Source organism: Leptosomus discolor, chromosome Z, assembly GCF_034619465.1.
Source record: "Leptosomus discolor isolate bLepDis1 chromosome Z, bLepDis1.hap2, whole genome shotgun sequence".
Taxonomy (NCBI): domain Eukaryota; kingdom Metazoa; phylum Chordata; class Aves; order Leptosomiformes; family Leptosomidae; genus Leptosomus; species Leptosomus discolor.
In genome coordinates this window covers 74,365,668-74,392,400 of record NC_141419.1, presented here as the reverse complement: position 1 = coordinate 74,392,400, position 26,733 = coordinate 74,365,668, and the positions used below count along the sequence as shown (strand labels likewise).

At 41.1% G+C, this 26,733-nt stretch overlaps 1 protein-coding gene across 2 annotated transcripts in view; it reads right to left on the bottom strand.

Annotated features, from left to right (window-relative positions):
• The window catches only part of ARL15 (ARF like GTPase 15), a 209,997-nt gene that overhangs the window by 165,365 nt on the left and 17,899 nt on the right, over positions 1-26,733 (bottom strand). Inside the window, exon 3 of one of the 2 annotated variants that reach the window (XM_086479832.1) lies at positions 25,709-25,713. The exons of the other annotated variant lie outside the window; for it this stretch is intronic. Coding sequence (XP_086335958.1) covers positions 25,709-25,713 — 5 coding nt within the window. The remainder of the gene's footprint in view (positions 1-25,708; positions 25,714-26,733) is intronic. 2 annotated transcript variants of the gene reach the window in all.

Below are 26,733 nucleotides of genomic sequence, written 5' to 3'. Positions count from 1 at the left end.
TTCGGGCAGCACAACACACCATGCTACTGGGAACCTGGCCAGGCCAAGTATTTTGTTATTAGTCCCTCTCTTGCTTTTTGTAAGTTTAGGCTGCCCCAAAAGTGAGACTTTGGGGTGGGGTGGGGGGACCAAAACACACACACCCCCCAAAAAAATTAAAAAACCAGTGTCCACCTTTTAGCCCTCTGATAAATTCACTTCCAATAAATAACAAAGTTTTGTTCAAATCAGTAAGCCACATTCAGTAAAGTGAGCAATGCTTATATACTCTATTGTCTTGCTGTAGAAGCAATAGTTCTTGAAAATTTAAACTGTCCACGTAAAATCTTTTAGTTAAGACAAGTTAAGACAGCATGAAGTAAGATTTCATCCCACGTTTTCACTATATCAAAGTAAAACCAGAAGTACACTTAAAGAAAAATCTCAATTCTTAAACTTCAAGATAAATATCCCATCTAAAGCCTCCAAGGCTGGGTAAGGTTTGCTAATGCACCATGAGCAAGGAATAAAAAGTAACCAAGTACAACTTTGGAGTCTTGAAAGAAAAAATACCACCTGTATTTACTGTATGTAGGTACGTGTTTCACTACATCCGGTTAAAACCACCATAAAACTATAAAATGCTTGCTCAACTGTTTAAACACTGTATTAATAATACTAGTTAATTTTAAGTAGATATGGAAAATTAACTGGTTAATTAAAATATCTCAATGCAACATGCTTATTTGGATAAAACTGGAGCACAAGAAAAAAATCAAAACCAGGAACGTTTCTCTTGTTCTACTTAAAGACAGTCAGAAAATGATGTTGCCACTGAGACATGGAAAGATAGAATATGGAGACAAACTTCGACAAACTATTATTCCCAGTAGCCATAGATAACATCCCTAAGAAAGAAAATAAAAAAGAAGGTGTGGGGGGGGGCTGATGCCACAGAAAGAACAGCTCCATGCCTTCTCTGCATAAAGGAAAATAATTCTTACTCTACTGTTAAAGATTTGTTTCTCTGATACCTTATATTCTTTTCACTGAAGAACTCCCACAGAGGAAAGCTGTGTAACAGTCAAACATGTTCAGAACACATAAATCACAGAAATCTAACCAATAAATAAAGATTACACCATCACAATCTAACCATGGATTTGAAAAGATCAAACCAGCTGCTTTTTCCAAGATGCTGGTTTTTCCAAGATGCTGCTGCGTAGCAGAGAGGTTGTGAGCCCCCAAAACAGTGCACAGGGAGCACACAGTGAACTGCCTGCTGGAGAATCAGCTCTGATTTTCTGGAGCTGATTCTTGTCAATTAATATTTACATATTTACTTTTATTTACATATTTACTGGATATATTTACTTTCTTCCAACGTCACAAAGCTCCTTCAAGCAAGAAAAATAGCATGAGCAGATGATAAAACTGTCTACAAAATGCCTTTATATCTAATCCAATTCTTGTTCTTATTCACAATCAGTAATAACTATTCCTAGCAAATAGAAGGCAGACTTTCCAAAGCACATACCACAGACAGACTTGCAAATTAAAATTAATCCAAGTATTTTGTAAAATTGTTTCTTCATTAAGTGGTAGCATGCCCCAAACATACAGTTTACTGTGACATCTGGATCCTTTCATCATCCCATTACTCCTTTTGCTGTGTTTTAAATATCCTTATAACAGGAAAACATTTTCAAAACATGCTCTGGCATGTTCAAGCCCAAAGCTCGCCACTGCAATTCAACTATTTGAAATTTACACCACCTCTTGTTTCCACCACCAAATGCACCAGCATGTCCAGCTTAATTTAAAATTTCCCCAACACTCCTGCTTAGCATTCCCACTGCCACACAGATCACTGATGCCCTAAAAAAAAAAAAAATACCAAAAAGATACCTCAAACCCCATGACATTTGGCTTATTTTAAATATGCTCTCCCCAAAATAGTCTCTCGCGTGGTCAACCATCAGTGGTTCTTACATTGCATAGTAGCTATGACCCCTACATTTGAGGTGGCACGATCAAAGGAGCCCTGGCCAGACTTGGAAAAACATTTCCACTGAGAATGGACATACTGCCTGTCAAAGGGTTATTCCCACTGCGTACAGGGAACAGCTCATATTACTCCATTTTAACATGAAAGTGCAAAATCTAGCCGTAGTAATCCACATACATGTTTTCTTTCTAAAAAGGGCATATGGGAGACACTGACTGGAACAGAACATCCGTATTATCATTTGAAGGGAGGGGATAGATGGGTGAGGGAAAGCTTCCCTAATCAATCCAGTTTAGGAATCAGCCTCTTTAAAAAAACCCAAACAACAACAACAATTAAAAAACCCTTTAAAAATTCTGCCTCTTACCATAGTAATTACTTCTCTTCAGTTGCTTTCCTCCCTTTTAGTTAAAAATATATATACGCAAATGTACATCTACATGAAGATAATTGTACACACACACACGATCAGACTTTACACTCTGTGGAAGACAAAATAACTTTGGAGGCGTAAATCTTAATGTCAATGACAGGAAGGCTTTGGTGAACCATTACCATAAATCTGACAAACGCTAATTTGATGGGTGGCTGTATCTGTCTGCTGCAAGACCAGTCTAGACAGTCTATTGAGAAATCCTAAAACACAACTGTTTGTTCCCTGTAACACCATCTGGATATGGCAATAAGAGCCGACCCAGTGCCATTCACACATGGATCAAAGCACATGCTAATGCCATCATGAAGTCATACACATAAAAAATTCAATCTGAGAACTCTATGCAATTTTCCTAAGTCCTCAGTGAAGAAACCTCAGACTTAGCGCAACTCAAGCTAAGTGCATGAAGAGGGGGAGAGGGTGGAAAAAAAGAAGAGAATATTTAATGAGCTTGGCCTTCCCGAGGAATGTTAGGCCACCCATTGTATTGGAAAAGGCTCATGTCACACTTCAGTCATGGCACCCATCAGGGTGCCCCTTTACAAAAATTGATCCGGAGGTTTTTGTAATTACCTGTTTCAAACAAAAAGAGTGCCCCGAAATACAAGAAGGTTTCCAAGGTGTAAATCTTGCATTTTCTTATTTAAGATAGAGCTGGCAGAATTTGCAATATTGCAGACAATATTGAAAACCCCTCTCTCATTAAACTGCACCATGGCACTAGATCAAAGCACCAAGGGCCCCCTATTGAACTTCTCTAAATATTACAAACATAAGAGCAAGTCTGGCTATGCAGAAACTAAAAGTAAAGCCAATTTTTTTTTTTGCCTCAAAAAAAGAAACCATAGTTTCCCATGACACAGCTTAAAAACGTATAAAAAGTACTACATAGCCATACTGCAAACTTTAAAATTGACAAAGCTTCATCCACTAAGAAAAAAAAAAAAAATTCAAAGATTACTGGGCATTTTTTCTGCATAGCTCACTCCCAACAGTTTCTGAGGTGCTTTTTAAACTATTGCCCTTCAAGAGGTCTTGTAATTTTTATTTAATGTAATGCATTATGTAACAAGTTCAACAACCTGCACATGACATTTAGCTTTGTCATAAATCCACCTTTTTTTTGTTCTGTGAAAGTATCCACTAATACTAAGCTTCAGCAATTATAGTGATCCCAGCCTTTTGACCACTGAGACTGTATTTTCCATTTAAGTCTGTTTTCTTTTTATGATGCAAAAGTTTACAACAAGCAGTCTTTAGTCTTTCTGGAAAAACTATAGTATGAAGTCAGTTTGCTGATACTGAAGATGTATAAAGACAAAAAGCAAAGGCAAGTTTCAACAACCATTTTGATACAAGCTCCATTTTTAAAAATTGACATCCTATCATTTAAGTCTTTAATCTTTTGAGAGCAATCTAAATGATGATATGGAGGTATTTCATACAGAAAGCATTTGGGCAAGACCACAATCCTAGCTCCTTAAATACTTTTCTTTGTAAATTAAAAAATGACAAGTGGCAAAATTTATTTCTGCCATCATAATCAGTACAATGCAAGTTAAATAACTACTAACATTTCATTTTAAACTCTTATAGTCTGACGTTAGTCATTTCCAAAAAAAAAAAAGAACCAGCATGTTAACAAGAAATGGCCCATCATAAAATACTGCATCCCTCCTATAATGTTTCATAAAATTACGGTAGAAAAATAATTTTTCCGCTACAGAAACTGCAAAAATCCTGTACATAAACACACTAAAATCACTGGAATTAAACTTCTGAACACACATAATTTAATAAAACTCTCAGTCTAACTTGAAACAAATAAATCCTGTAAGAGTAGATTTATGAAGTTACAACAGCTATACTGTGGTGCATCACTGAAATACAATCACATAAAAAAGTACACTCTAGAGTCCTCAAGATCTTCTAATTCAGCACTTCTATGGAAACTTACAGTTGTCTTAAAATTTAAATATCTAAGTTCTATATATAGTTTTTAATAAAAACTTCAGAAGAGAAACAAGATCAGAGTGTTATAGAGATGAAACATTAAGAGGAACTTTCTGCTAACATGCCATTAGAAGGGCCAATTCTAATAACTTTTTTTTTTTTAGTGATATATATTAAATACAATTACATCTTTTTTTCTAGAAGATTTAACATTCCAACCAAAAACAAAAGGGGTGGTGGGTAGGCACAGAGATAACTTATTTTTGCAATCAGATGACTCTTTACGACAAAAAGAAGTGTTCAAGTAGTCTTTCTGTTCAAAGTGTGCTCAGGGATAAATAGAAAAAAATCTCCACAAAGATTTCTGGTACTAGAAAAGCCACAAGGGACAGGCCCTGAATTAAGACTCAAAAGACTGATAAGCCATGAGTCATCAAGTTTTCAGACTGTAGAGATGTTTCAATATGGGGAAGTGGGAGATTTACAGGAATGAACTGTGCATCACGAACCAACAGTTGTTTCTGCAAAAAGCAACTGATTCCTCTTGAGGAAAAAAAGTTGGGACTGTACGTATCACAGTGGCTTCTCAGTCCATTGCAACGGCATTAAATGGCATCATACTAGCATTAGGCTCTTTGATGTCTGAATCATGTACAACACAGATAACCGAAGAATACATATGCACTTAGTATCTATTTATAAATAAATACCTATAACCTCCTGTCCCCTCCAAACTTCCACGTGGATAATTGCCTTCAGAGAACTAACCTAACTCTTGATAGAACAATACCTAACCTAACTATTACTGTTTCAGCAGCAGACATGTAGTGAACGGCACGTTACGAAGAATTTTAAATTTCTGGTAATTCCCCTTCAAGCCCTGCAACTAGACAGCACTGCCATCTACTGTTCACTGCCGCAGCAGGGGCCTTTCACACACCTCCTCCAAAAAGTGTCCTCTGGCTTAAAACCAGCACTTCTCCTAAGCACCAAACAGAACAGAATCAAAGACTGAACCTTGAGAAGCCAGTCTCAGGGAAGACACCTGCACCAGTAAACTCCTCTAGTAATTCTATAATTCTACATACTAAAAAACAAAGGGCCATTTATTTTTTTTTTTTTTATTAAATGACTAAGAAGCACAGAATTGCAGCGCGGAGCAGAGAGATGCAGCTGCTCCCCGGAGCAGTGCTGGCACTCGGGTCAGCGGGCAGCTGAGCAGTGCCCCCTCCTGCTTTTCCACCAACACAGCTGTACCCACCACGAACACAGTCCCTTTTCAAATTTTCAGTCCTTTTCAGAATACAGACATAAATAAATCCGTTTGTAACCTAAGGAGCTATCAATTTTCACACACACACAAACATTCCAAGGCCACACAAATTATATAGCCAGTACTGTAAGCACAACAATCAATAATTTTTTTAATTTTAGCACAGTAAATTTATTTTTACCAAATGCTATAGACTCAAATCATACCTCCATTTGAAATAAAGCTTGTGGATAAACCATGCACTAGCTAATAAAAAGACACTTCATTCAGCTGCTTAAGAGAGTTGCCAGGAAGTTACTGATATGCCAAATTCATTTCAATCACAATCTTGATATGATGAAGAATTTCAAAAAAAGAAGAATAAGGATTTATTTGTGCCATTGACTTTCTTACTGAACAAAAGTAAGTTTGACTGGTAAGTCTTAAGGGTTACACTTGCGAATTCCACTTCAAAAGTGCTCTTCCAATTAACAACTAATTTGGATACTCTAGAAACTGACACACATAGTTTAAAGAAAAGAGAGGACAGATTTTGTTAACGGAACACTTTTCACAAGGTATAATCCTAATGGTGAAATTACAGAAACTTCATCTGTAAACACACTGAAGACAAACTGAACCACTCCGTCATGGGGAAAAAAAAAAAAAGTTATCACTGTTTTAGAGGGTACAAATAGCCATGTAATCACTTCAATCATAAGGCAAGTGCTGCGTAATTACAGTACATAGCTATTCATGTCTCACAGATTACAAGGCAATAAAAGGTTACCTGTTACCATATGTAGTAATTTGGAGTTGATGGTGACAGTAGGCAGATATTGAAGATAGATTTTAAAAGGTGAGAAGAATTGTGAAATCTGTAATTACAATATTGTGAAGTTATACACTCAGAGAGTTTTGGTTCACTGTTGTTTTGTGGCAGTTTGGGCTTTTGTTAGGCAGATTCTATCAAAAGGTGAATGACCTTTCAGAAACCACAGGTGCAGTTTGCACCTAGAGATCTGCAGAGATATTATAGGTATGGTGGTCCTGGAACTACTTAAACAAAACAATGTTATCACAACATGACCAAGATGCCAACATTTAATTTTGCATTGTTTCACAGAGCCAAAGATTACCCGAAGATTCCGCCCTCTAGCCTTATCTTATTTTTGCTGTGTACCTTCTCTTGCATATTTCTCTTTAAGATTTGAAAAGGTCTCCCAAAAGACCTCTGCAGTCACTCTAACCCCCTCTTTCTTGTTATAACAGTTCTTCAGAGAATGTTCAAACCCATTTGCTCTGCAGAACCCACAAAAGCAAGTCACAGCCTTCTCCCTATTTTCTACCTTGTAGACAAAAAGAAATACAGATGAAGTGGAAAGCTAAGAAGACTCAATTTTCATACATTTCTGATCGGAAAGTGCTGACCACATTAATCATTCTCTCTCTCCAACAGATCTAGGAACAGATTTTAATCTGCAAGCTGATAGACTATCAAATTCAACCTGCAGAATCCATTGGGAACATAAAGAAATTAACTTTCAAGTGTCAGGTGTGATATATACAAATTACTATCTTTTTCTTATAAGCTACATTGCCTTTTTTACTTGAAGTCATCACTGAACAAAAGACAAAAGGCAAACACTACCTGTAAAGAGCCACTTTTTAAATCCCAATTTTAGAAAAGCAAAATTTGAGAACTGAAATCTAGACAATGCTTCTCTTGGTAGTTCCCTCTTTTTATACCTGAAGAAAGATTACCAGCTTTTCACCTATGAATCAGAGACCTAAGAATGAATTACTTTTTTACAGGCCTTTACAGCCAGTAAAAGGAAACACGTGCCTCTAAAAGAAAGACTCTTCTCATTCTAAAATCAACATTGAAGGTTACAGGTCTACTTCTTCTATGTTTTAGGAGATTTAGAAGTAAATCCCACCTGTAGTAAAGAAACAGTTATCAACAGAATGTTCATATTGAAGATATTAAGTTATTTCGTATTTCTTATGCAAAAGATACTAATTCACCTCTGGCAGCCTGATTAAAACTTTCTCTCTTCACTAACAGGGTATCAGTTGTCCCCTCAACACAAGATTATTTCTGACTGGAAATTAATACCAAAACAAAATCATGTAAGTTGCAGAAGAACAGAAAGAAAAATGAGTAGATAGAATTGTTAAATAATTTTTAAAGTGTCCTCTTCTGGTGAAAAAAAAAATTAAAAAAATCAGTTATTACATGGAAATCATAGGATTGCTGACAGTAACAAAGAAAAGCAGTTTAATACAATGTCTGTCTGAGAAAAAGCAAACAACATTCTTATGATGATGATGAAATAGTTTCCACTCCAACAGTAACTCAAGATGATATTAAACAGCAGCTATTAATTGCACACTTCTACATCAGCAAAGCTGGGTAACTTGGATACAAGCATGCTGAAAGAGATGGCATAGGTACTGGCTGGACTGGTAATGCTTATTGTCATTAAGATTTGAAAAAATGGAACTGGAAAAGTTCACAAGAACAGAAATAACAGAAGTGCTATGTCAATATTTACAAAGGACAAACTGGATGCCCTAAATAATTACAGGCCTGTCAGCCTGAAGTAGACTTTGTGAAGAAAAATATTTTTTATGTAGTGAAGCAGCTGATGAGAGATTTCATTATGGACAATTAAATTAAGTTACACAATGAATGCAAATCAACAGATCTAAAGACAACAGACTTACTGTTTTTAAACTGGGTTTAAAAAAGTATGCCTTTATGTAATATTCTGAGTCTGGAATACACTCAGTTTGGCACTACAGGACATTTTGCTTAACCCATTAGAACAATCCAACACCAACAAAGCACTTTTTAAATTGTGTAAGTTTATTTGATTTATGGGCTCCACAGTATACCTGTAAACAAGGAGCTTTCATCGAGCAGTGCATTTCTAGTGTGATGCCACAGGACCTGCCCATGCTGTCTGATACTCAGCAGCACCCATCCCAAAGAAGTCCAAGATCATCAACAACAGAGAAGAATATTGACAAATAACGAAAAATACAGCTTGTCGACATATTACTACTAGCTTGTTTAGTAGCACAGCAATATAATTTGGAATAGACACTTCTTGAACAAATCTACAGAAGATAATCCTGTTTCAAGCAACTGCATGCACACTGGGTTTCTTGGAGATGAGGCTGCAGAAAGCAAATCACAGGCCATGCTGACTATTCTGAGAACAGCCAATGGTAGGTGTAACAAAAAACGCAAGGGTGTGCACAAAAAAAAAAAAAAAAAGGTGATATTTTCTGCCCTGGAAAATAATGCCTCTGAAATGCTTTGGGCATGGTAGCTAAATTTTCATGGGGCATCTATAAGGATCAGCCACAGCCTCAAAGGACTGATGTCTGTTTTGGAGATTAGGGAATTACCAAGTCGGAAAAGAAACGTTCTATGATGTTATATAGTTGACATAAGAGTAATTCCCATTGCACTGCTGTTGTCTGTCCTGATGTCCCCAAAGAAGAGTGTTCAAACATGGAGAAAAATAGAATCAAAAAGGTCAGGGAAGAGTCATTAGAATGACTGAAAGACTGGGAAAAATTCTCTGATAATTCAGGGCTTGAGGAACTTATAATACTTCCCTTATTTAAAAAAAGCAAGGAAAATCTTCCTTAAAACATACAGAAGAGAACCAAAATGCAACAAGCATTCATTAAAGGAGAGGAAGTTAAACACTAGAATATCTTGCCCAGAATGTAGTATATTTTCCACTACTGGAAATATTCAAATCATAATTAGACACTTTGACCCTCACTCCAAAAAGGTGGTTTAGTGTAGAGGATATCTGTAGACTTTATTATGAATAAAGACAAGGTAATCAAAACAGACCTTCTAGATTTACATCTATTCATTTATACTGGATAACCAACAAGCATGGTTTTCCTAAAACCAGAGAGAAGGTGGAAGATGTCCTTGAGGTGAGTATTTCCATGCTTGGTTCCACAAGTGTCGCTGCATGCTGTTCAATGTCTTGCAGTGCTGGCAGAAGCCTGTACTATGCTGAAGCATCCCAGACAGGAAGATCGACTCACACTCAGAGCAGAAGTAACTCTCACAGGGACAATACTGAGTTCATTAAGTTACAACTGCTATTGGCTGAATTTGGCTTACTGCTCTTAAGGCAGTTCAGAGAGAGCAAACAGCACAAAATAAAGCAATTCCCCATTTATAACACAGCAGCCCAATCTTTTCAGTGCTGAGACAGAAATACTTCTTTCAGGACACTGATGTACATCAGGACCAAGAGGAAAAGTAAACCTTAAGAAATCAGTTCTGCAAGAGGAAGAAGAAAAGAAAGGAGGCAGAGAACAGGAACACTCTTCTGTAATTTTCCCCCTCCCTCCCTCCTCCAGCCATGAAGCCAGCAGCAGAAGCTGGTTAAGGAAAGGCAGGAGACCTGCAGGTGTTTAAGTAAGATGGTTGCTACTGCTGCTACCACCTAGAGGCCACAGCATGTTCTTTTGTCCCTGCAGCTGAACAGGAGTGAGGAAGCTATTTTGCTCATCCAGCACCATGTGCCAAATGGAATAAGCTTGGACGACAGAAAACCACCGTCTAAAAAAGACGGACCATATTGACTTTAATGTACTTCATCTGGCTGTCCACTTCAGAAAGCTTTTTATGAACATTAAATTCTTGTTCCATGTTTTGTGCATCTCACCAAATTCCATAGAAAATGCATCCAGATTTCTGTGGAAGAAATTCAGCTTTGCTTGCACGCATCACTCCAAAGAACTTCAGAACCAATAGTTAAGATGTGCTGTCCGCCACTCTCAAGGTCAAATAGCAAAAGGTCCTCCAGGTTAATTTACACTGCTGGTCACATGTGTGCAATCCCTATGATTTTAATAGATGTGCCCAACACTGCCTGAAGTGCAGTGAACTGTTCCGGGAGTGCCCAGAAAGGTACAGAAACCCAGCAGTATTTTAGTCAGTGAAGCAAGCAAAACCAGTTTCTAACACCCAGGGAGCAGACGGTTTATCTTAAACAGTAATGGCTTTTATCTACTCTATTTTGAGAAAAGAAGTAATAAACTATAAATTTTTCGTTCAGATCCAAAATTAGTCTTCCTGTGCATGCAAACAGGCCTGCAAAGTCTGCAGTAACTCAAAAAATGAAATGGTGTCTGTAGACGACCATTACCGGGTAGCAGTTCAGACAGCTTTTATTCAAACCAATGTAGCAGACAAAATTCACCCTAAGTGTGGTAAGCTTGAAATGAAGGACAGTCAGCAAATTGCCACTCAGGAATAAGACAAGATCAGTTCCTGTTGAAACCACACTTCTTTTTCCCAGCTCAAAACTTATTACAGTGAAACCTCACAACTGAGAAAACATTTCAGAGAAGAGTACATATACACATCCACATTGGAACAGATTAGCAATTATTAGGCTAGTGAAGGCAAGAGTATTTCTGTAAAGCAATTCCCTTCTCCTCTCAACAGGTAAATCTTATACAAACAATACTTGCTAGCAACAAAACCGTAAGATGTCACAGCTTTCTAGTTTGTTATGCTATTTGATACCAAGTTCGTACCAAACACAGTGCGGAAACCAAAAAAAAAAAAAACCTGAAAAATGGATAAAGTAATTTGTAATGTTATTCAGGTCAATTTCAGAACAGTTTGGTCAGAAAAGCCTGGAATTATTCTGAACTACAGGAAGCCTTTAAGAGCCTTAGAGATTTCTCATAAGCCAAACAGGCATAAACAAAAGACAGTCTTAAACACAAGATAAATCTTAGGTTAAATGGAGCCAATGTGGATAAAACCAAAACACAACCAAACTATGTTCTACCTGCCATGAAGTTCTCAGTAAGCCACAACACAAACGTTGTCAGTCCTCTCCATGCAGCAAAATTAAAAAGGTGGGGCTACATGGACAATACAGTATTCTAAGAAAATTCCACCTGAAAATTCAATTTACATCTAATAACTTGTATGTAAAAATTATATAAACCACACCTTTTCCACAACAAAACTTAAATATGTTACCTGAAGCAATTTATCATAAAGTTGAAAGCAAGTTATCATATTTGAGATAGCAGTTTGCCGATAAAAGACATATGCTCCTACCTTGCCCAGTTTTATTTCACTATTTCATGATTATTTACCACACATTCATCTCAAGAACATTCTTCAGTTCCCATGTGTAGCAAACAATTCCTATCTGGAGTATGGGATTTATCACTCACTAATCTGAAAAGAACAAGACTAACCCATGATCTGGAAAAACCCAGACAGTAATTCCCAGAGGTATGATAAAGGACATCTGAGCACAAAATTTGGCATATATCCCTCACAAAATTTGTGCCTTGATGACTGATGATACAGGCCTGCTAGACACAACTGCAGACCCTCCCTAGCATCCTCCTTCCTCCCCGGTTTAGCCAAGGAGGAAGACTGCTGTGTATTGTCACCCTCCCTGCAGAGCAGCAGCACTGCAGAAGGTGGTTCTCTGTTGGCTTCCCACAGGACAAAAGCCTAGAAATGTTGTGGGCCACAGGTAGAAAGGTTGCCTTTATGTTCCTAGATTCCCTCTGCCATGATGCTAACGCACTGTTAATTTCTTCCTACCACCATGTCTCTCAGACGTCAGGCTGCCGCACCCACACACTCAAAACTTCCACTGCACAGAAAGTGTCTAGTTTCCCTGAGGCACTACACCGAACCATTTCACATGCCCCAAGCGAACACTCCAAGCTAACTCTCACTTTCTGCAGTGCTGACCGCCACCAGTGAGCTACTCTCAGCCTCACACGCTCTCTGTGCTCTTACACAGAGTTTCTGGACATCCCTGTTCTCCTTAACTGACAGGTGCATTTGCTTCCAAGCTTTATTCCTTGTTCCCTCCAGCATCCTACACCTCAGACCACAGAGTCTCCCAGGAATTCTCTAGATGCTGACAAGTCCCGTGGCTATCAGGCTGCCCTGTACTGTACTGAAGGCATGACAACACTAGCAAAAACAGTGGTGAAAAAAACCCCAAACAAACAAAAGCAGCTTTCTTCACACACCCCCCCCCCCCCGCCCCCAGCATCAGAATTCACCTTCCTAAACTTTCCCCAGTCTCCTCTCACCCTTCTCCTCACATTAGAACTCCTTTGTCACACCCTCCCCACTGGCAGTGATCTAAACTCTGTTCATCCCCAGTAGGAACGAGGGCTCCATGTATTCAACTACAGCTCCACATTAAGCCCGTCTGCGAGCAGCGCTCCCGTAACCACGGTGGCATGCCCGGTCTTCGCTGAAACGCGCATCCCCCTCGAACCGCACCTCTGCACATTTGCCAGCAGCAGCGTAGCTGCACCCGGGCTGCGGACACCGAAACCCACGTTTACCCACAGGTAAAAAGCAGCCGTGTGGTACTGTAAGACACTGAGCCGAGTTAACACGGCGAACGGCACGGACGAGCCGCAGGACAGCGCCCCGCCCCTCCGCGCCCTCCCGCCGGGCTGGGGCTCCCCCTCCAGCCCCTCCCGCCACCCCGCGCAGACGACCGGCGCCCCCCCGCGGGGCGCTGCGGGAACGGCACGGCGCCCCCCCGCGCCGCGGCCGCGGCCGCCGCCGCCGGCAGAGCGGCCCGTGGCGCTGCCCGGCCCGGCCCGGCGGTAGGGCCTGCGGCGCCGCCCGCGCAGCCCTGCCGTCCGCAGCACGGGGCGCCTCGGGCCCTTCGCCGTAACGGCGGGGGACGATGGAGGCGGCCGCCGGCGCGCGCGTGCCCCCTCCGCTCTGAAGGCACGGCTGTCCGTCTGCTCCGTCTCTCGGACCCGTCCGTGCCCCGCCGAAGCTGGCTGGCAAGGCCCAGGTGGAGCGTCCCAAAGAACACATCAAACTGGGTATTCACAGGATACTGGAAGGAGGCGGGTTTGGTATGAGACCGGGGCGAGGAGCAGCACACACCACAGGCATGTAGGTTCAAAAGGAAAATCCTTTGGTTTTGGGCGGGGGGGCGGTGGTGGTTTTTGTAACAGACTTTAAAAAGCCTCCCGGAAAATACATTAAATTGGTAAGGTTTGTGAACTGCAGTCTCAGTGGCCCTCTACCAAAACGTGACTGACTTTCTGGAAGACAGAGAGCTGGTATTTAGGCAAAGGCTGCTTAAGGAGACTCATCTGCAGAATTCCCTCTCTACCTTTGCTGGTGAGTGCGTTTGTCAGCATACAACTTTTTAATCTGCAAAATAACGGTTTGCTAAACAAGGTCTTAAGTAATTTTCTAACGCTTTTGTCTCCTAGCTCTTCCTAACAAAACAGGTCCGTAACTCAAAGCCACATCCGTAACACAGGGAATTCTAAAATCAGCTACAGAAAATCAGTTTAACCTAGCGGAATCCAAGACAACCTTACAGACCTATATCCTATATAAACCAGAGGATGCACTTCACACTCTTAACACAGAAAGAGAGTGGGCAAGTTTTACTAATACCTTCTAAAAATTCTTACCTGGGCCATTTCTTACCTGTCTTTATCAGAAAACAGCAAAAGTAAAGACACAAAGATTTATTCCCAAGAAGTGAAAGAAGTCTGAATGATCCAATAACTACCTTGGCTTTCACTTATTTAAACCCAGCAATGAGGTATCGAAAGTACCTGAACCAGCTACACACTTTAGTCATGTTTAGGTACATTCTTTACATTAAAGATTATAATAACATTGAGGGAATATAAGAAGTGGTCAGAAAATAAACCAAAAATGTTGATGTTTTAGAAGACCTTACTTGAAGTTTGCCTCTTTGCTGGCTTTAGCTTCTTCTGCTGCATTCAAATTTAAGACACTTAATCCTTTTCCCTTTCAGAAAAACTGCTGTCCTCACTACTGTGCCAAAAAAGATTGCACAGAGACTGTCCATGAGGGGCATTTCCAGCAGTGTGGGAGAACAGAGTCAGGGGGTTACGTGAGAGACTGTGACCCACAGAAGGGCTGCACCCAGAGATGGTGCTGGCTGATCTCAATTATGACCAAGACAAGGAAGGTCCCAAACAAGTGGAAAAATGCCAAGGACATGCCATCTTCAAAAAAAGCCAGAACTGTCCAGGGAACTACAGGCTGATCAGTCTAATTTTGGTCCTTGGGAAAGTCAGAGCAAGACTTCTAACAAGAGGAAAAACATTACAGTCTGCTTAGGCAGACAACTTAGATGGGTAAAAACTGGTTGGATGATTGGCTTAGAGGTAGAAGTTAATGGCTCATACTCTACCTGGACCGCAGTAACAAAGTGGAGAACTACAGGGTCCCAACCTGTGACCTGTCCTGCTTAACAATTTTATCAGTGACCTGGGAGGAGTCACTCTTGTCAAGTTTGCAGATCACACCAAACTGGGGGGAACAGCTGATGTGCTGGAAAGCAGGACTGCCATCCAGAGGGACCTGGGCAGAGTGGAGGAACGGGGCTTTGTGAAGTTCAGCACAGAGAAATGCCAAGCTCTGCCGCTTGCAAGTCAGAGCCCCGGGCAGCAGTCCAGGCTAGACACTGCTTGCCTGGGCAGCAGCTCTGCAGAAAAGTCCTTGGGGCCCTGGGGGCCAGCAAGCTGCACAGCAGCCACCCCAATGCTGACAGCAGTGAAGGCCAGCAGCAACCAGCACTATAGTAGCATGGTCACAGCCAGGAGATGGAGAGATGTGAGGATCCCCCTGGACTCTGCACATCATAGACCTGCATCCTCTGGTTTGGGCTTCCCAGTCCAGGAGAGACGTTACCAAACTTATGCGAGCCCAGTAGAGGCCCACCAGGATGCTCAGGGGCTGGAGCACCTGCCTGGTGAGGGGACTCTGAGGGACGGTACTGCTTCAGCCTGAAGAAGGGAGGGCTTTGGGGCACCTAAGAGCAGCCTTCTCCTGCCTACAGGCAGGTCACTGACAAGACAGAGCCAGGCTCTGTGATGGTGGCTGGATGAGAGACAATGGGCACAAGCTGAAACAAGACAAGTTCAGACTGGAGATAAAGAGAAATCTTTCTCCCCAAGGGGACAGTGCAGCAGCGGTGCGGGTGGCCCAGAAGAGCTGTGCGGTCTATGTTCCTGGAGGTTTTTCAAGACGGACTGCATAAGGCCATGAGCCACGTGGTCCAACCTCCTCACTGACTCTGCTTTGAGCAGGAAGTCAGAATAGAGACCCCCAAGATTTCCTCCAGCCTTAACTGTGACATGACACTATCTCAAGTGCTGTCAAGCTTCAATGCAAAACTGAAAGTCTAGTGAGCTCTTTAACCTTTCATTTACATTAATCTTACCTGTTAATTTAACAGGTGACCAGAATCCTACAACAAATCCAATCTGTAACCTGACAGCATCTTTCCAAAGCCACTGTCGTGGAAGAAAAACACAATGGCATTTGAAAAACCTACTAATTTGGATCTACAAGCCTGCATAGTATCTTCCACTCTTTTGGAGACTGGGGAGGTGGGGACTTCCCAAGTACCCTCACACTGCCTGTTATATATGCTCATCAGAAGTGCAACAAGAAGTGCAATACACTTCAAGCAGGTGATACATTAGCAACAAAAAAAAAAGTTACATGTGCCAGGGCTCAGTGCTGCTCCACCTGCAGTCAGTATAAACCACAAATTCAAGAAAATCAATACTGGACACAAAACATACAGTTTTTTTGGACCTAAAACTTAACTCATTCTTTTAAATACATGCAAAAAAAAAAAAAGTAAAAAAAATTAGTTCCATAGAACACAGAACTTACCACAGGCGGAGTATAAATGAGAAGAACTGCACTCACCTATATCAGACAAAACAGGAAGCAGATGTGCTGCTGGCATGCAGAGTGATAACAGAGCCTGTGTTAGCAAACATAATTGCCCATGCAGCAGCAAGAGGTAGATCACAACTCTTAAAAAACAACGCAGGACATGTGAGAGTTTCCTCAAACCACCCAGCTCATTAGCGGAACCTTGATGTTTGCTTTTAAAAAGGTCTGCTGCATATAGTCCTCAAGCCAGGGATTACTGAACTTCAGTAACAGAGGACTTGATTCTTGTATAAGCATGTAAGAAGTTCTTTGGATGAGAAGTGGCAGAAGAAACAGTTCATCAATCCTCCAGTCTCCTCAGGAGGGAGGGAAGGTTCAGAGAGCGCAGTCAGCTAATAAGCATGCTCTACAGCAGTCAAAGGGATGCAAGAAACAGTTAATAGTTTTTGAGATGGCTATAAGTTACTGTAGGCTCATATTTTAAAGAACAAGTGGAAGGGACTGCATAAATACCAACCTGAAGGGTAACTTTGAAAAGCCCAACCTGGCATTTCAATAACAGACAAATCCTCAACAGTTTGAGGAAGGCTCACAAAGAATGACTATCACACAACCAATTTAATTACTGATAACTAAAAGAAGCTTTTTTTAGGTTTACCAGTTACTGGGCATTATCTTCCCAACCCACACTAGAAAATTACATACAGATTCCCAATGTTTGGAAAAATCACCATCTCATCTAGTTATTGACCTCAAGACTCTGAAGTGTCCCAACATCCAGAAGTAGAGTAATAGTAACTGATCAGCCCCACTTGCAAATCATCATCTTGAGATCCATCAACAGTAAGGTACAGTACCTAACCTACACCATCACAGCCTGGGCAAAAACAGATGTTACTGGGAAAAAGAGAACTACTAGGGGAGGAAATGAGACATAACATTTAGCATTTGACCTTCCTGTTCTTCACTTCATGGACAGACAGACTCTATCTACACATGAATTTAAAATTCTGCTCAGCTAAATTAATAACTACACATAAAAACATGGCAAGAAGTCAACATGTTAAGACCCAGCAGAAAGGCTGTTGTCTTCCATAGTTGCACCAAGTCTACCCACTTCCCTCTTTTTCCTGTTGTACTGTCAAGCTTTGTGGCCTATATGAAAAGATCCTAAAAGCCACTCTCTGTAGAAGGTTCTCTTTTGCCACTGGAAAAATTGTTCCAGATATGCAAGCAACTGGGGCAGGGGGGGGGTGGGGGGTGGGGATGATTAAAAAATATGTATTTGTACAAATATGCAAATATGTACATGCATGTACTTGATCATTCCTGAAAATCAGTGTATGGTCTCTAGATCTATTATTCTCTCTAGATCTACTTATCTATTTTTCCCTTCCCTTATTCTATTTTGCTTCCTTTTTTGTTTTCTTTGCTGGTTACAGTAAGTTTTCAGGTACTCTAAATACACCAATTAATAACTCCATCTGTGCATGTGGTAAACCAGCTTTACATATGGTGCTACTGGAACAGTACAAGTCTTAACGTACTTTACAGTGTTAATAACTATAACTTTAGATTGCCCCTGGGGAAATGCCAAGATGAAAAGAAGCACGAGAGGACAGCCACTGGTTGAAGGAAATCTCCATTTCCCTTCTTCCTTCCTTCTAGCCATTCCCTTTCCCTCACTCTGTGCCTCCTTCCTCCAGCAGCACAGAAGCAGTAGATCAAACAACTATCTACTGTATTTTATTATCTACTGACAATTATACACTTTATGTTCAGTCTTAATTTATTGCTCTCCTGCAGCTGCAAGATTGCATCAGGCAGAAACCTTCTGACTGGCTTGGCTACCGTAACCTTTAGGGCACACCCCAGCATGTGTTGACTACCAACAAATGTTGGGGACCATAAGACCTCATTTCAGGATGTCAGGACACAGTGATCAAATTTAGTTCTACTCCGGATATGAATAAAAATCCACATGTATAACCCACTTCTTTCCAAGCCCAGCTTTTCCACTACAATAAAAGTGTGAAAATGAGTCTTCCATGCTCTTTGCTGTTATACATTCTATTTTACTTTCTGTTCTCCAGAAATTTCAACAGTATATTTTTTAAATTCTCTCAGAAGACGGTTATGTGTAGTTCAAAATACAAGAGCACAAATCAGTTACACAGCACCAACATTTGCACACAAATGCAAATAGTGCCTAGACCTTCCTCCTGGGGAAGGGATGGGTAACAAACCTGTCTCAAAAGGTGTGCTCAGGTGGAGGACCTCGTGCAGCAGGTGGCTGAGCTGCCAGAGATGGTCACGAGTCTGTGTAACACCAGGGAAGCAGAAAAGGAGATAGATAGCTGCATCCAGGGGAACGCAGCAGTGAACCCACAGCCTCTGGCCAAAAGAGCCAGAAGTTCTTCCACTGCCACACCCAAAACCACAACCTCTGGCCAAAGAGCCAAAAACTCTTCCACTGGCCCACCCAAAAAAGGGGGGAAGGCAACAATGCTGTGGAATGGGAACTTGTGCAGGTAAGATCCAGGAGGAGGAAGAAGCCTCCCTCAAAGCCTGAGGTGCTCCTGCAGAACCACTTCATGGCTCTGCAGAATGAAAAGAGGAAAAAAGGCTGAAATAGACAATGCCTTAGAGTTGGGGAAGGCGGCTAGATCAGCTCGCCGAATTACAAGTACAACCAAGAAAAAGTGATGGGTAATAGTAGTGGGAGACTCTCTTTTGAGGGGTACTGAGGCATCCATTTGCCTACCCAACCCACTGTCTAGAGAGGTTTGCTGCTTACCGGGGGCTAGGATTAAGGATGTCACAGAGAGACTACCAAACCTGGTACATCCCATGCAGTACTATCAGTTCTGCTTTTTTAATGTGGGCACCAGTGATGCAGCCAGAAGCAACCTTAAGAGCATCAAAAGGGATTACAGAGCCCTAGGAGAGGCAGTGAAGGACTCAGGGGCCCAGGTAATCTTTTCATCAACCATCCCAGTCAAAAGACAAGGGGCCTGAAAGAGCCAACAATCAGGAAAATCAATGAATGGCTGAAGGAGTGGTGCCACAGCCAGGGCTTTGGCTACTTGGACCATGGGTCTCCCTTTGAGAAACCTGGTCTCCTGGGGGCTGATGGGGTACATCTCTCAGAGAAGGGGGAAAACACCTTGGACAAAGGCTAGCCAATCTAGTAAGGAGGGCTTTAAACTAGATTTGCAGGGGCAGGGGATACTCAATCCATCCCATTTCAAGGCCAGTGCTAGAAATAGGTGCCCTGGCCCCGGATATGGATCACAGGCCAGAGAGAGAATACATGAAGTGCAGGATAATGAATTCCAGCCAGTAAGCATTCTAGCGGTAAGCTGGCTTCAATGGGGGCCCCACTTAAATGCCTCTATGCAAATGTACGAAGCATGGGGAACAAAGAGGAGTTATAGATGTGTGCACGTCTACAAGGCTATGATGTTACAGGCATCACTGAGACATGCTGGGATAGCCCCTATGACTGGAGTGTAGGAATAGATGGGTATAGGCTCTTTAGGAAAGACAGGCAGGGGAGTCAAGGAGGGGGTGTTGCCCTTTATGTCAAGGACCAGCTGGAGTCCAGGGAGCTTGGCCTGGGGATGGATGAGGAGATGATTGAGAGCTTACGGGTCAGGGTTAGAGGAAAGGCAGAGGAAGATGACATCATAGTGGGGGTCTGCTACAGGCCACCTGACCAGGATGACCGAGTGGATGAGGACCTCTATAGACAGATAGGAGCAGCTTCATGTTCACAAGCCCTGGTCCTCATCGGGGACTTCAATCACCTGGACATCTGTTCGAAGGAAGGCACAGCAGGGCACCAGCAATCCAGGAGGTTCCTTGTCCTTGACGACAATTTCCTTCTCCAGGTGGCAGAGGAACCAATGAGAAGGGGCGCCATGCTGGACCTTGTTCTCACCAGCAAGGAGGGGCTGGTGGCTAACACAGAGGTCAAGGGAAGCCTTGGCTGCAGTGACCATGAAATGTTAGAATTCAAGATCCTCAGAGCAACCAGGAGAGTGCACAGCAAAGAGAGTGTGCAGCAAGCTCACTACCCTGGACTTCAAGAGAGCAGACTTTGACCTCTGCAGGGATCTGCTTAGTGGAGTAGAATGGGATGAAGCCCTGAGGGGGAGAGAGGCCCAAGAAAGCTGGTCCATATTCAAGGACCACCTCCTCAGAGTCCAGGAGCAATACATTCCAGAAAAGAGGAAGGCAGGCAAGAATGCCAGGAGGCCTGTGTGGATGAACAAGGAACTCCTGGACACACTTCAAGACAAAAAGAGAATTTACAGAAAGCGGAAGAAAGGACAGGTAGACTGGGAAGAATACAAAGAAGTTGTCCGAGCAGCCAGAGATCACGTAAAGAAAGCTGAAGCCCAGATAGAATTAAATATGTCCAAGGACATCAAGGGTAACAAGAAAAACTTTTATAGGTACGTCAGTGATAAAAGGAAGACTAGGGAAGCTGTGGGCCCTCTCCGGAAGGAAACAGGAGAACTGGTTACAAGGGATATGGAGAAGGATGAGGTTCTCAATGACGTCTTTGCCTCAGTCTTTACCAGCAAGGGCTCTAGCCACACTGTCCAAGTTGCAGAAGCTGAAGGTGGGGACTGGGAGAAGGAAGATGCTCCCACTGTAAGCGAAGATCAGGTTCATGACTATCTAAAGAACCTGAAGGTGTACAAGTTCATGGGACCTGGTGAGATCCATCCACAGGTCCTGAGAGAACTAGCAGACCAAGTTGCTAGGCCACTTTCTATCAGATTTGAGAAGTCATGGCAGTCTGGTGAAGTGCCCACTGACTGGGAAAGGGGAAACATCACCCCCATTTTCAAAAACGGAAAAAAGGAGGACCTGGGCAACTACAGGCCAGTCAGTCTCACCTCTGTGCATGGCAAGGTCATGGAGCAGATCCTCCTGAAGGCTCTGCTCTGCTATGGCACATGGAAAATGTGGAGTTGATTGGTGGCAAACAACATGGCTTCACCATGGGAAAATCCCGCCTGACAAATCTGTTGGCCTTTTATGATGGAGTTACAGCATCAATGGACAAGGGAAGAGCAACTGATGTCGTCTATTTGGACTTCTGCAAATGAGTTCTGGAGGAAAAAAATGAGTATGCATCTAAAACTGGACGTGAAGTTATTACACAGTTTAGACATCAGCTATTCTATGCTTTGTTGCATAACTGAAGAAATTTTACAACCTCACAGACGCATGATTAAATAAAATTCAGCATTTGTGAAGTACCTAGACATAGTAGCCATGACTCCCACAGAAAGACCCATAAAAGCATAGTCAAGGTGGATTTTCACAAAGCTTTTTACAAAATTCTTCAAACACTTAGGAAAACCAAGTGGTCATGACAGAAAAAGAAAAGCCTTGCATGGACAAGTAATTGCTTAAGTGGCAATAAACAGAGGATAAGCATAAACAGTCAAATCCTGCAATGGAGGGAGGCCACTTGCAAAATTTCTCAAGGATCTGTGATGGATCTGCTGTGGCAAATGTAAGCAGTGAGCAACGTTCAATTATTCAAGACAGTACAGACTGAAGATTCATGGAGGGACACTGTGAGACTGAATGGACTGCAGAATGGCAGGTAACATTCAACAAATAAAATTATCTACATGGAGGGAAAAAAACGGCAGTCCTAATAAACTGATGCAGTCTAAGCTGACCATTACTCAGGAATGAGATTTTGGGTTATGATAGTCCCATAAAAACTGCAGTTTCATCCTTGATAGTTCTCAAAAACAACCCAGATCAAGTAATGGAAGTAAGGACAGGAACATCATTGAGCCATTGTATAAATCTATGTTTCAATCTAACCATGTTTGTACCTAACTATGTTTTTATTTCCTTTATCTCAAAAAGCGTAACAGAACTGGAAGAGGTTCCTAAAAGGACAAAAAAGATGATCAAATTATGGAATAGCTTTTCCTTCAAGAAGGAGACTAAGCAATTTTAGGTTTTTCATTCTGGAAAAGTAAATTCTGGAGATGTCTGACAAATTTACAAAGCTTTAAGTAGGTTCTAGAGGGTGATGGTACCAAGTAACTGCACACTGTCTTTTCCAGTACAAGGATTAAGAGCCATTGAATTAAGCTCATCGGAGATAGCTTCAAAAGGACAAGAGGTGGTTTGTTATGTAGTGGTTCGCCTGAAGAACAATCAGCTCATTGCCAAAGGAAGCTGTGGATTCTGTCTGACTTCACAAAGAAACTGGACGTATTCAGAGAAGAAAATCTACTGATGTTACTAGAGACATAAACCACAACTAACTCCAAAATCACCTGCACTTAGAACAGTTGGAAACTTGTAAGATATCAGGTAACAGTAGCACATACACTTCTCCCGTTCTTACTCCTACACAGCTATTTGTTTATGGCTATAATAAACACATTGCTGGTCAAGAAACATATTTGAACTGACACAATATGGCCATTTTTGTATTCTAATTCTACCTTCAGAAAAGCGTTCAAATAGCAGAAAAGAACATGTGGCAACAACACCTAACTCTATTTTTCTCCACAATTGTTAACGGCAGTTAATTAAATTACCACCACCCATCCTGTGCAATGAATGACTCATGGGTCCTACGGGGAAAGGAAGAGGGAAAACAAAGCAATGTAAGTAATTAAAGACTACACCAAAACACACATGAAACACAGAAGGCAAATTAGGCAGGATTAACTTGCTTGTACATTTCCCAATCTACGATAGCTTGGCTTTGCCACCAAACAGTTCTAACGTCTCCTGTATACAACTCCTGTTTCTAAAACAGCATAGGTAAGTTTCCAGTGGTCGGGAAGAGTTTGATGTACAGGTCTTCTGTTGGAGAATGCCACTGGCATCACAATCAACAGAATGGAATAAGTGAAGAATCTCACCTGCTTCCTTGGACAGAGACAACTGCATAAGCTATCAAAGACAGCATTTTAAGCTGAGTCTGTAGTCAAGCAGATACGGGAGCACTCGAACTATACTCTAGTATCTAAGCTGGGCAGCCATACCTCTCTCCATCCATTCCAGGCAGATAGAAGGTGCATATGACTATAGCTATAGATGTTACTGAACAAGAAGAAACCAGATGTCAGCATATTGACATGGAAGAGAGTTTTGTCATCAGTACCAGAACATAACACACAATCTCTGCCAGTTACAAAGCTGCTGTAAAAGTTACTCAATACCCTCTGCACTGGATCATAACCAGAAAGTGATGGCTGATTATTTGTTAAAACTGGACTGAGTTTACTAACAGATTCATCTGTCAAAGGGGAGGTGAGATTATCTTCTTTTTTTAATCCTGGGTTGTTTCCTAGGACAGAACCTTTGGAAGAGAGTAGAAAATGCTAAACAGGGCAGAGTAAGTATACATAGACTGCAACTTCTCAAAAACTGATTCCAATTCCCGTATAAGTTTCTATACCTGATGGTGGCTGCTAAGAGGAAATGTACAAAGGAGAGTTGAAGTATACACGTATAGGACCATGACATACTGTTTGTAGGTTATATTGTGAAAACCTGAGGTTTAATGTCTTCTCTAAAAATGTTTGCTGATCAGTGCAATATGATTTAAATACCCATACAAATGTTTAATCCTTCAAACACTATTAAATTCTTAATTCTAGAACTATCTTGTAGCATAATGTTTCACTACATACAATGGAAAAAACATACAACATTTATTAAAAGGAAAAAGAAAATCTGAATGTAATGTCTCCCTAGTTTTTGAAAAAGATAAACAAGGAGTATCTGATTTATTGCCTCTATAAAAATTACTTGTTTTCCTCTTTAACGTCACTATTCTAAGAAAAGAGTCCCAAATTCTGCAGTGGCATCTGAAATCAGATAATCAGAGAGATTTAAAAATTGTCAGGTTTTTTGTTTTTAAAGAGAGCTGAAGGTATTTTATTTCCATAGCATTTTTAGAGGAGAGACGGGAAAAGACCTCTGTCATGCTTTAGGTAAAAGAACAACAGTTATTGATATAACTGCATCACTACCACATTTTTGGCATCCATGTTTGCTTTTTGCTAAAGAAAAGAAAAAGCTAGTAAGCTTTACCCAGTGACAGCAGTCCACTTTCCTGAACTGTCACAGCTTTGTCACTTCTCAGTTTGCATGTCAAGCTAACATCCTTGAAATATTTTGCTGAGTTACACATACAGACATACACACACAACCCTTAGGTTCTGGCCTTCACATGTAGTTATTTCATTCAGATGCATTCATGCTGCACTGGTCATTTGTTTCAAATTCATAAAACATAAAGCATTTAATTTCTGAGTGGGTACAGATTTCTCCTTTAGAACCTAGCTAATCTGTTCTCTTTTTAATTGCAACATGGCCAATCTCTGGGTTTCATTAACTTTCTGCATTGAACTGGTATCTAGGAAATCTCTTTGTGTAGAGTTTAGACAACTAAATTGATTTACAACTAAATTGGTTTACATACCAAGACTATGTCAGACCATGTTTTTATAACACTCAATTCAATGTCATCTACAAGAGCCCAGTTCCTGTACTGAATTACAGCTTTCAAATAGTATACTGATATCTTAACTTATGCCACAGTCTGTTCAACTTCCGTGTACCTACTCATTTAGTATCTGATGAAAGACAAAGTAGCATTTTAATACTAATTTTTATGCCCAGAGTCTGTCAGTCAACAGATTCAACACTATCAAACAAGATTTAAAACATACATAATTCACAATAGCTACTGAAATATTATCCAGGGAACAATTATCTACCTTTTGCTGGCAACGGCTCAGCCACTTCAGGACAAGGTGAATGTTTACACCTACATCCAGAAATTGCAGCTGTTTCTCACTCTCCTGACCTGGAAGAAATAAGCAGCTACTAGCAGTTAAAGATAAGCTAACTAACCATTGGAATTGTAAGCTGTTGCTAGACAGCGCTGGGGAATGGAGAGGACTATTTGAAGACAGACATATACAAAAAAACAAGACTGTGAATTTTTTTGAGAAACACCAGTATAAGTTTAAGAAGAACAGGTAATCTTTGCTTCTTTTAAATTTTCCATGAATTTCTGGAAAAAGACTTGGAGACATTAGGAAAAAGAAACTAACCAAACATTTAATAGCTGTCCACATTTTCAAGCTGTCCACTTGAAAACTGAGGGCAGAGAAGGACCACACAGTCTACCAGTATCCAAATTCACACTCCTGGAACAAAGAGGGCGATCAAGAGCATTTCTCACATAGGAAATCAATGGTTTATAATCACTGTCCCAAACTTAGCAGGATTTTTCTCAGTAATTTTAGGCGAAACCACACACACTGTGAGTGGCAATTTCTCCTGAGTTTTAATAAGCAAAGGCTGCTTTGCAACTGTAGAGTGTCATCAGTCAACATCTATGTAGTATAGAAGCATGCAGTCTTCATGGAATAGCTCTGTAGGATGTGGTTTTTGTGACCAGTCGTGCAGAACACAGTAAGCAGCAAGACAACTGAAGCAGACAGCAATTTAACAATACATGGTACGAAACAGTCAAATTAATAATGTACAAGCATTAGCCAAAATAATGACTGGAGCTCAGGCAGAAAAATCGATCATGTTCAGCTGAGTAATTTGCTTACAACAAGTATCGTCCCTGCTTCTGGTACTAATTTTCCAAAGTGCAATTATGCCATAGCTAAAAGATGGAAATGATCACCAGAGTATTCAATGCGTTAACTTGTACGCCACTAATTTTATTCAAATATTACTATAAAACAGACCCTCAGGACTTCAATTACACTTAATTACTTTAGCCATCAGGAGAATTGCTCAAATGCCACAAACTGAGAATTGGCAGTATGAGGGTATTATCAACACCAAGCTCCACATTTAAGGCGTGGAGCAGGTGAAATACACTGCCCAGTGGGCAAACTACCTCCCAACATACTGTAAATGAAAGAAGCAACACACCCTGGACAGTCTGACCTCAGAAAAAAAACACCTTCTTGATCTCAGATCTACCAGTCGACTCCAGTCATGTGAACCAAAGATCAGGCAAGCATCTAAAAACATCGAGACTACTGTCCACCACTCTCTACATTCCTCCCAATGCTTCAGAAAAGGCTACCGTAAAACTAACCGATTGCTCAGCACAATAAACGTCTTCTCCAAATCCCACATCTTCCCAAATCCTGAAACACAAATCTCTGCCCCCCTCCCTTTTTTTTTTTTTTTTTTTAAATAGAAAGCTACAATCCTTACCAGATTTCATGGAAAATTTCTCTGAGGATACATGTTATCAGCTTCTGAGAACCACAGCCCTTAATATATGGAAAATTTTTACTCACTATAGATTGAAC